The following is a 10,998-nucleotide window of genomic DNA, read 5'->3' as shown; positions in this document are numbered from 1 at the left end:
AAGTTGTTTCCTTTCCTCCCGAAGTTTCAGTTGCATTATATTCCTCCCTCCAGTACCGTTTAGACGAATTTTAAAGTCTCTTTAGGGGTAGGGCAGGCATTCTGTCATTGGTCTTCTGACTTGAAATAAAACAACGTAGCGCAATCACCCAGCAAACCGTTGGTCAGTCAGTCTTAACTCCCAAGAGATGGACGGGGGCGGGGGCGCGGGACCCAGCCTGATGCACCGAGGAGGCGAGGATGCGGCTGCACCTCTCGGTCTGGAGGGCGGCGGGGCACCCAGCCTTCCCCGCCGGCGTCTCGGGCGGCTCGCAGGCGTCGGGCGCAGCGCGGAGTCGGGGCGGTCCCGCGCGCCGCGCTGATTGGCGGAGCGGGCGCCGCCGTCCAGGAAACGGCTCGGGTTTCAGCGGGGGGCGTGACCCGCCGGGAGGGGGCGGCGGCAGCCGCGGCGCGGGCGGCGGCAGCGGAGAGCCGAGCGAGCGAGCGAGCGGGCGGGCGGACGGGCGAGCGCTGCCGCCACAAAGCTGGGGCGCCGGGGGGTCTGCGTGCGGCGTAGCTGGCCCGGCGCGGCGACTTCTCTCCAGGCTGGCGGCGTCCGGGCGCCCCGAGGCCGCAGCTTTCCCGGGCGCTGTGAGCGGACGCAAGTTACGAGCAAAGTTTGGTGTAGGAAACGCCGAGCCTGAGTTCTTTCTTCCTCTCGCTCCCCAAATCCGAGGGCAGCTCGCGGGCGTCATGCCCGCGCTCCTCCTCAGCCTGGGGTGCGCGTGAAGCCTCCCAGCCTTGGCACCGACGGGGACCCCAGGACCACCACCCCCCCCTTTTTTTTTTTTTTAGTTTCCCGGGAGCTTGTCCCTGGCTCCATCCCGACCCACGCCGGGCGCGGGACAGAACCGATCGCCGAGGAGCGCTGCCATTCAAGGTAATCGCGGTGTCGGGCGCCTGGGGGAGCCTCGCCCGCGGGGAAAGGGGGCGTCTTGGGAGCTTGGGACGCCGCGGGCACGGTCTCCCGAACGGAAGGAGCGGGGGACTGGCGCTGGAGGCTGCTCTCTGTCCCCCCTCTTTGGCTGCAGAGGTGATGGGGGAGCAGGGTGCGCGCTGACGGCTGGCGTTTGGGAAGCTCTGCCGCCGCCACCCCCGTCCAGATGCTGACATCTGCCTCTTGGCGCTGACGCCCCCATCCCTGTCAAACTCTGGCCGGCTCTGTCCCCCGGCCGGGCGCGAGCCTCCGACCCCAGAGCCGGCGGGCGAGCGGCGGAGCTGAATTTCTGGTGGCACAGCCCCGCAAGTCCGGGGCTCAGAGGGGCGTCTTTGGGGTCCCTCATTCCGGGGCCCGGGGAACGCCCGCCCTGTCCCATGCAGACCCCAGCGGGGGGCCCTTTCCCGGGAGGGAGCCGCTGTGATGGGGCGGGCGACTTCTTCGTGGGGGTGGCATCTTTGGGCGGGGGCTGCTTCGGTTCTACGATTTCAGTGTCGGGCGCCCCTCGCCCGCAGCCGCCTTGGGCGCTGCAGGGAGCGCAGCGCACCTGGGGCTAGGGGGCGAACTGGACCGACTTTTTCTAGTCCGCTGCCTGCTGCGGTTCAGAGATGTCGAAAGCGCAGGCGAGTGCTAACTTGCGCGCCCATTCTTTCAGCGAGCGACCCGGCTGCGCAGGGGAATCCACCGAGGCCCGGCTAGGCGGTGGCTCCGACCCACGCGGCTACGGGGCGGCGGGGCGCAGGGGTCCGGCCCCGGGGCGACGACGAGCCTCCGCAGTTCCCCTCGCCGCCCGCTCCCTTGCAGACTCTTCTCTGGGCCTTCCTTCTTCTCGGCCAATTCAATAAAACCTGCCCTTAAAGGCAAACCTGCTTTCACACTCTGGGCACCCATTATGTGTTTGGTGTGAAACGCTATCAACATTTAAAACCCTATTGTCCCCTTGGTCCCAAATCCCTGTAAATCTTCCTCTGGCCTCGACTCATTTTCATCTGAAAAGCCTGTTTAGTTTGAATAGAAAAGCAATCAGGCGCCCCTCTCCCTTTCCCTGGAATGTCAATTAAAATGCAGATTTCTTTGAGCTCTTTAGCGCCCCGAAAAGGGAGAGAAAAACAGGATATTCCAGGCAAACAAATGAAAGAAATGCTACAATGAAACCGGGCTGGTGTTGGTGAGGAGTTTACCCCGATCTGCTGCAAGTTCTCATCAGCTTGCAAGCTTTAGCAGGGAAGGGATTGCGGTCCTGCCTCAGCCTGCATTTTGTAGTTTTTGAGGTTTCAATATGTTGAGGAATTCTCCCTACCCCAGATTTGACCCCTTAATAACTCCAGCCCCTTACTCAGCCCTGGGGAAAAGGGGAGCAGCAGGGAGGCTTTGAGTCTGGAGATAGGTCTGCCCCTTGGGCATCCCCCACTTGCCTGGCACTGTTGCCTCCTTTCCCGATGTGAAATCTACCAAGAACAAAGCGCCCAAATGCTCAGCATGGGTGAGCCAGCTCTGGACAGACAACTGGTTAGAGGTGGAAGTTCACAGCGGGCACTGTGTTGGCTTGCCATCTTGGAGCGTGGGGGATTTGGGAATGTTCTGGTAAATTGAGGAGCCCAGCGTAGACCTGGCATGGAGACCACTCCCCAGCCAGGCTTTCTCGCTGGTCACTTTGCCCGTCTTTTGGGGGCAGGCTTGTGCGGAGGTGAAAATGGACCAGGGGAGCGAGTGGTCATGAAGGGCCATCCATCACAGGGAGAGTGAAGACTCCTCCCACGGCCAGGCTGAGAAGAGAGTTCCCTTTCAAGGGGAAAAATAAACACGCTGGGGCTTTCACTGAGGCTCAGACTCCAGGAAGGATTATGGTATTGAAGGCAGGAAGCCGGGATTGTGGCCGCCAGCAGCATGCTGGGCCTGTGTTCCCAACACTGAGCCTCGGGACCTAATTATCCTGCCTAGGAGGTCCCTCCACACTTTTGTCCACTCTGGTGAGTTGCCACCTTAGGCCTGCCACCTTAGGCCTCCAGAGATTTGGGGAGGGGGCTGCTGTGGGGCCTGGACCTGGAGATGGCTGTCTGTCAAATTGGTGCAGTTTGATGGGATGAGTGAATGGCTTGAGACTGAGCTGGGGTCACTGCCCACCTTCCTCTAGCGTAGAGCGAAGGAGGCGCCCTGGGCTGGGCTCACCTGGGTGAGGTGGCTGGGGAGGCAGCCTGGGGTGAAGTGTCCGGCTAGGATTTAAGATTGTTCATGAAATTGTGTTCGCGGCAGAAAATTCCCATGCATTCTGGAAATGCTTAGTAAATCAATGAGAATGTTTGTGTACTTCCCTCCCACATGTATGTAGAAATAGATACGGAATTATCTTTAGAGGCTTTTAACTTGAAGGAAAAGTTGGGGGGGGGAAGTCCTTCAGGCTATCTGAAAACATAGGGTGTGTACACACACACACACACACACACACACACACACACACACATGGTTGCTTTTGCTGGGAATCACACCATTTCACATGTGCTGTCTTGGCAGCAGAGATTTTTCTTTCTCCTCTGGAAATGGTGCATCCTCTTCTCCCTTACCCATTTTAGCCCTTAGTCAAGGCTAAAAAAGAGCAGTTTCTCTGATGTAGCTTTGGGGAGGCTCGGGCAGTGTTGAAATCCTACGTCATAATTTGCAACACCAAGTTGGCAAGCAAAAAGCGCAGGGTTTAAGACATTTTTATATTAAAGGTTTCACTCCCTACCCCCGATCTTATAAAATGTGGTTCATGCATAGCGTTCACAGAATCTGTGATTGTTTTAATCAAAGCCTCTAAAGTTTGTGCACTTCGGCTGCACACTTCGTAACTGAGGATACTGAACAAATATAAAGTCCTTTGACTGTTTTAAGCTTGGAAAATTCTCTTTGCCTTTGGATCAAATGGGTGAACAGAATAGTTAAGTTGAGCGCCCCCTTGTAAAATTTCTACTCTGAAGTTTAAGCCAATAGGTTAGCATATTGAAAGTCACTGGCCCAATCACACACACCGTGACAATTGTCTACATATCATCATCACTAAGAAACCTGCATTATTCATCAGAGTTCGCATCAGCTCCATTGCTTCACCCACACTGTGTAGCTTGAAGACATTTACTAGGCCTGGGCTGCCATCAGTCACAGGGGAAGGGGATTCAGCCTGCGTTCGAATCACTTTTGGATCAGCTGCTTTGAATGCATTGCAGTTCCGTTCATTCTTTGTAAGTGGCGGCTTGCAGAAAGGCTGCGTTTGAAAATGAGTCTTGACAAGTGTAAACTGGTGGGAATTTTTGGTAGCTTTCCTGGGATTCTTTTTATTTTGCTGCCCTCCTTTCTTCCTGATCCCTCAGTCCGCTCAGCTTCAGCCCCGTAGAAATAAGGCTGGAAGCAGCCGCCTCCAGGGTTCAGCTTGCGGAAAAGCCCACTCAGCCTAAGAGAAGTCAGTGAGGCTGGTTGTGCCAGCCTGAGAGTTGTTCACTTTCTTTTCTAGTTGCCTTTGAAACGCGGGTCATGTGGCTTTTGCTTTTGAGGGTGGTAAAGGTCTTGGATAGGAGAAGAGAGTACACTTTGCCTAACTGAAGTGGCCGTGCGTATCTGTCCTGTAGCTACTCTTTTTCTCAGTTTCTTAAAAGCATGCTGATTCAAAGATCAGCCTCACACGTTTTGTGGACCTGGCTGGTGGAAACACCTGGGACTCGGAGGTGCCAAGGGAAGGCATTTGCAGATAATGAAAAAGAACTGCTTGCGGAATAGTTGAGAAGCTGACAACGGCCCGAGCCCACTTGGGTTTAATGAGTTGGCGTTGGGAAGGATTTCACTGACTCGCCGAACCTCTTTTCCTCTAGAGGCTGCAGCAGAGGCAGCAGCAAGACCGGCAGTGGCTGTAGCAGCCCCGTGCTTCCTGAGCCCACCTGAGCCCACCGCAGGCTGAAGGCTTTCCTGGCAGTCCATGCTCCTAGAGGAAGTGTGCAGATGGGATTAACGTCCACATGGAGATATGGAAGAGGACGGCGCATTGGCACCGTAACCATGGTCAGCTGGGGCCGCTTCATCTGCCTGGTTGTGGTCACCATGGCAACCTTGTCTCTGGCCCGGCCCTCCAATTTAGTGAAGGATACCACATTAGAGCCAGAAGGTAAGTTCTTTCATTTCACTTGCAGGGAACCAAGTTTGTTTTGGGATTTGCCTGGGGGAAGTGGCCCTGAGGTCAAGGTCTGTTTTAGAGTCAGCTGCCCTAGCATTGGGTGTGAGTCTTCTAAGAGTTAGGAAGAGTGGTTCCCCCCGCATCTTGCAGAGATTATGAGGGAAGGTTCTTTGGCTGTCAGGCTGCAGGCAGAGTGGTCTAGTTCGGTGGTTCCCTGTGCTGGGTGAGGGAGGCTGGCAGTTCACCTTTATTCAATGCCCAGGAGAGCTTTGGGAGGGCGAGATGAATGCCATCTCCAGCTTCCTGCAGCCGTGCTCGCACTGGAGGGAGTGTCTTGCTTACAGCGTAAAGGAATTGCTATTTCCTGACAAAAGGAGCCACTAAGGGAAATTGCCTACATCTGAAACGCTGACATTTTATTTTCATTGTCTGAGGAGTAAAGCTTCTAAAGTTCAGCACAGAGATGCTTGACATGTCAGATTTTTTTTTTTAGGTCATTGTAATTCATAATAGTTAAGCATTACATCACAGAGCGGCAAATTCTATTTTAGGGAAATTGGAAAGCAAATATACCTGGGCGTCTCCCACACCTGTGAGAACTTCCAGATCTTAACAGGGCATGCGTTTGGTGTTTCAGCTTTGGAAATTGAGTTTTGAAGGCCTAAGGCCAGTTGTGAGCAGTAGCCGAGGCTGAAGGAGTCAGCTGGGCCGATTTGGAACCTCTTTCCCAGGTCTTTCTGTGACGGCGGTAGCCAGGCCTCTGCTTGGTGCAGCATTGAAATCTGTCATCAGTTGGGAATATTGGTAGCTGACTTATTTTTCGAGTGGTAATCCGAGAATAAAATGGCAGATCCCAGCACTCATCGCCACTTAATGAACCTGTTCCCTGAGAGCCCACCTGGTGCCTGCTGAGCTTTGGGGGGCCCGCCACGGTCCTGAGTGGTCTGGGGTCAGCTCAGCTGTTCTGGAAGAGGACAAGAAAGCCTGTCCAGGACAATAAGGGAAGGAGGGCGGTGCTCCTGTTGGAGATGACAGTGCTGAGAGAGGGGCTCCCTAGGAGACCCCGTGCATGAGTTGTAAAAGGACAAGTAAGTCGGGCAAAGCTTTCTAAAACGGAGGCGCTACCTTCCCAGAGCAGGCCCGTTTTCTAACACAGAGACAGGTGTGGCGGTTTTATAATGAACAGGCGCGGTGACATCGCAGTGACTTCCATGTCCCCGGGAAGTGAATCTGGTAAGAAGATTTGGTTTCTGAGGCTCTAGCTGCGATGCGTATGGGACTGCCTCCTTGTGACATGTGCTGTGACACAAGCACGAATGTTAATGTGCAGGGGTGATGCATTTGAAAGGGCTTAAATGTGAGGGAACAGGTTCCGGGTTTCTGAAAGTCATGCCTGTACTTCTTTAATTTTGCTAATAATTACAATGGATGTTTCCCTAATTGCTGGTTTTCCCTTGAGTTCGTGGCTCAGCACACACCGCGGCTGCTGAGCTGGGCCTGACTGCCAGCAGTGTGCGCCCAGCACCGGCCCAGGTTAGGAAAAAACTGTCATTTTTCATTTAGACTTTCAGGGCAGCATTATCGGGAGTTTATTTCCAACATAAAGTGTAAAATGGTCCTGGAGGACTTCTTGTATCGTATTTAATTATTGAAGAAAGTTGAAAATATGTGTGTACATGCAGAGGGAGAGAGGTGAGGGGGAAAAACAGTAGGCAGGGAGGGAGTCCCCCCAGCGGTTCTTTTGTGTAAAAATTTGTATCCAGCACCAGTGTGAGTTGACAGCAGGTCTTCCTAACCTGGGATCTGAGGATGCATCAGGGGGCCGGGGGTGGGGGGAGATCCATGAATTCCCTGAAATTGTAGGTAATATTTTGCAGATGTCCTTCTGTGCATTTTTCTGGTTCATAGCTTTCTATGAGGTTTGTGTCCAGGGCTGTGAGAGGTTTAAAAAAAGGTGTTAAATGAATATTAATATCCTCAGAAGCCTTTCGATGACCTCAAGAGGTTGCTAGGAGATTTAAATGTGCCTGGGCATAGACATACAGAGCAGTGAGCTCAGGGCCTGGCACCCAGTAGGCACCCAGGACGTGCTTTCCTCACTCTTCCCAGTGAGCTGGGCACATGTGTCTTCCCATTCTGGTGGGCTGGCCGTATCAGTTGCCACAATGTCATGAAATGTCTAGGCTTTTGGAGACCGTCGAGAAGAAATGCTCTCTGATGGAGGAGGCCATTCGTGTTTCCAGGCAGCTGTGTTTGCTTTCCATAGGGCCCGAACTTGGCTTGTCTCTTAGCCCAATATTGGCAACCGATTGGAGCCCTAAGACGAGTTCTTCCATTGCAGTTTTGTTTCGGTGTCAGAGGTTATTAGGAATGAAATACAATTATAGACAAGTAAAGAGTTTTTTAACAAAGGAAGCAGACTGACTAAGGCAGCTCCAGTTGAGGCTGTTGTAGTCCTGCAGAATTGGGGGTGGGGGTGGAGTGGAGGTTGGGGCAGGGAGGGGAGAGAGAGAGAGAGAGGGAGAGAGAGGGAGAGAGGGAAAGAGGGAAAGACTGGAAAGACTGGAAAGACGGAGGGAAGGAGGGAGGGAGACAGATACCCTTTGGTGTATGTCAGTGGCTGCCTGTCCTCCTCGGTTACTATAACTATAGCTTTGGTTAACAATAAATTCAACCTTGACCTTTTATTGCACAATGCCTTATCTTGGAAGGCTTTGTGGTTTGCTAATTTGGAAGCTCAGGTTAGATAATGTCTTTTGGGCTTGATCAGAGAAAAAATGCGTCCAGAGAAAAATGTGATTTAAAAATGTGACTTAAGTTCTCGGAAGGAGCCTGAGCCATGACACGAGAGTCCTTTTCCAGTTGTCTCTAGGCTTTGTACAATGTCATGTCCGATGTCATCCTGGCATCTATCATTTCTCTTCTGGACACTTTCTGAAGTGGTAACAGTGGGGTCGGGTTTACTCAGCTGATGTAAGAAGAAAACAGTCTCTGGAAGATTTTAATTGCTAATATTCCAGATTAAAAATGGCTATTTTCAATGGGTCATTCATTGCTGTAAGGGACCAGCTGAAGGGTGGTCAGTTATTGACACAATGGAGGGCTGTCCTCAATGCCAAGTACGGTTTCGTTGATTAATATTCTAATTATTTAAAGTATAGTCAAGCTTGATTACCCTGGAGAGGAGGCAGCTCTTACTTTCCAGTTCTTCCTGACTCTGTCACCTACTCCTGTTAATTAAGTCATTGTTGACATTAAGGACATCTTTGTTGACACCAGCTCAGTAGGAGCTAAAATAAAAGGGCTTTTCTAACCCAAAACCCTTAATGACTTTCCCACCCTCCACAAAGTGTGATTCTGAAAAACAGTAAGTAACCTGGGAAGAAAGTAGTTGGCGTATTTTTTTTTTTTAACCAATTTTTTGGTGACCTTCTAAGAGGTGATGCTGTCCTGGTCCAGAACTGGTCCCGAGTTCAACAGTGGAGAGGTTAGTGAGGCTCTGCACGGAGTCCCTCCTGAGTCAGATTATTCCAGCATGGTTTTACATCTTTGTTAGAAGTATTGTAAATGCCATAATATCAGCCATACGCATTTAATTGCAAGTTAAAAGAAAAGAAAAAAGAATATATCCGCATACCAAAAGTGAATGATTTAAAATAATCTTCTGTTTTGTATTATCTGCATCTTTGTTCCTCAGTATGAGTGTTAATATTTAAGAGTTGACTGTAACTTGATATCTTAGGAACAAGGACTTATTCTTGGTCAATTAAACCAAATGCAGGCTTATGCAGTTAAATACACAATGAAGTACACATTCTTTATTAGTATATAAAGTATTTCACAATTCAAAGACAAAGAGCTGTGTTTAATATTACTTCTGGAGCAAAAATTTGGCAAGCCCAGAGACCTGGTATTTGTATACTGTCTACACTGGCTCCCTCTGACCCCAATTTGTGTGTGTGTGTGTGTTTGTGTGTGTGTGTGTGTGTGTGTGTTGCCTGTTTATTTGAACTAGTTAAAACACTTGAGTACCTACTATGTGACCAGCCCCACCTCTTGGCCATAACTGAAGACTTGTTCCTTTCAAGTCTTTCCGACCTAGTTGAGGATGAGAATTTAGATAACCAGGGAAGTCCAATATGGGATATTTCCAATATTAGACTTAATGAATAATTACATGGTTATGAAATAACTGGGGTAGTGTTTAAACAGGAAGTTTTGTTTAATGTTCACATTCTCAATAAAATGTATCAAGTCGTGCTGGAGCTTGCCAGTGTGTTGTTTGGGTGTTTACTTATCCAGGGTAATTGCTTAAGGGCTACCACCATCTTTCATCAGAATCTGGCTTGATTTTACATTTCCGTTTAAGCTGTCTAATTTTACTCCTTAAAGGAAAACGTGGGAAATTGATTTGGGGGTGACAGCATGTTAGACTAGGTAAGAAGTACATCTGGTGAGCTACTGCTCTACTGTACTGGTTTGATTCTTAGCAAGCTGACTGTCATGGTAGGCAATTCGGAAATGATGTTTCGAAAGTTTTTCAGGCTATCCCACAAGTGGTTCTGATCCGGTGGGTTTTATGTGGCTGTGCAAAAACACCCATGGCCTTTATTATTATTGTATTCTCCTTGAGGGATGACTTTAGCCTTAGGTTTTGCATTCTTTTTATCCTTTTGCTATATCCAGGTGAGATTTAGAGATGGCTCTGCGTTTCCAGCTTCCCTGGCATTGAAAGGTTTGATGTTACCCATCAGGCCACACCTTTCCCCCACGTCCTTCTCCCTGTCTCACCTTAGTGTCGTTTCTTCTAACGGATGGTGATGGTGTTGAAGGCTCTATGTGACTGAACATTGAGCTCGATATGTAAGGACTGTAAGCTGGCCTTCGCTGAAAGTTTCTGATCATGCTATCCAAGCTGAACAAACCCCTGGGAACTCAGCTTTGACTTGATAGGGGCTCTTGAACTTGAGTTTTTAACGCTATGTATAATTCATATTCCATTTGGAGAAAAATGTTTATCTTCATGGGAAGCCTTAGGGCTCCACAAACTGGCTACTTCCTCCTGCCTACCCAGGTAGACCAGGAGTGACCCAGCCGGGTGCAGCTCTGGCCTTCTTGGTTTTCAGGGATGTGAGGAGGAAGGGAAGGGAACTTGAGGCTGAGTTCTTTACCAAGGTCTGGTTGAAGGGGCTGCTGGCCACTTCTCTGTGATGGTCCGGCATATCTTGGAGATGTCTCCTTCTGAAAGTAACAAAGGTCACACTTTTTCCAAGTTTTTCTTTCTTTCTTTCTTTTTTGCTCTGATGCATTACTACCCCTGTGCTATGGCATGATAGAAAATGCAAAATGGCGGCCCCATCTGTGGTGGCTGCAGGCTTTCAGCGACTCCCGTTTATAACTTCAAGCATTCGCCATTTATATAGTCATGCAGAAGGATATTTAATTATTGGGGTGCAGATCACAGTCATCCTTGTGTCAAGTGACACAGGCACACTTCAGGTTTTCGGTAATTTTGGCTCTGGGAAGCTTGCGCCATGACGGAGTTTTACCATGTTGGGTGTGAGTTGTCATTTATTCCACTTTGGAATTCTGTAAGTGACTACGCCCCGTGCTGGACTTTTTGCCACGTCACGCGAATTGAATAATAAAAATTGCAGATGCTTTTTTGACTGTACTGAGTCAGGGAACCAAGCCGTGGCAGACTCGGTCCTGTAACCCCTTGTCCAGCTAAAGAAGGGTAAACTCCAAGACATGTCTGAATGGAATGCAGACATTGATAGAATTCCAGGTTATGGTGAACATGTTTTATGAGGAGGTAAAAAAATAGCTTATAAGGAAAATACTGATAGATTCAGGAGTGAGGACAAGGGGTGTATTTATTT

General features: G+C 50.2%; 1 protein-coding gene across 16 annotated transcripts in view; it reads left to right on the top strand.

Moving 5' to 3' along the window:
• Nucleotides 1–451: 451 nt before the first annotated feature.
• Nucleotides 452–10,998, top strand: part of FGFR2 (fibroblast growth factor receptor 2) — a 100,721-nt gene continuing 90,174 nt past the window's right edge. For 14 of the 16 annotated variants that reach the window (XM_019642964.1, XM_019642963.1, XM_019642962.1 and 11 more), the window contains exons 1-2: nt 452–918; nt 4,818–5,107. In XM_019642964.1, the coding sequence (XP_019498509.1) occupies nt 4,945–5,107 (163 nt within the window). In that variant the 5' untranslated portion in view covers nt 452–918; nt 4,818–4,944. Of the gene's footprint in view, nt 919–2,795; nt 2,946–4,817; nt 5,108–10,998 lie in introns of those variants that run through there. The other 2 variants (XM_019642950.1, XM_019642951.1) reach the window with 2 other exon arrangements.

The sequence above is a fragment of the Hipposideros armiger genome, unplaced genomic scaffold (genome assembly GCF_001890085.2).
Source record: "Hipposideros armiger isolate ML-2016 unplaced genomic scaffold, ASM189008v1 scaffold_74, whole genome shotgun sequence".
Lineage (NCBI taxonomy): Eukaryota > Metazoa > Chordata > Mammalia > Chiroptera > Hipposideridae > Hipposideros > Hipposideros armiger.
Note: the sequence above shows the minus strand (reverse complement) of the source record. Positions and strands in the feature narration are given on the sequence as shown.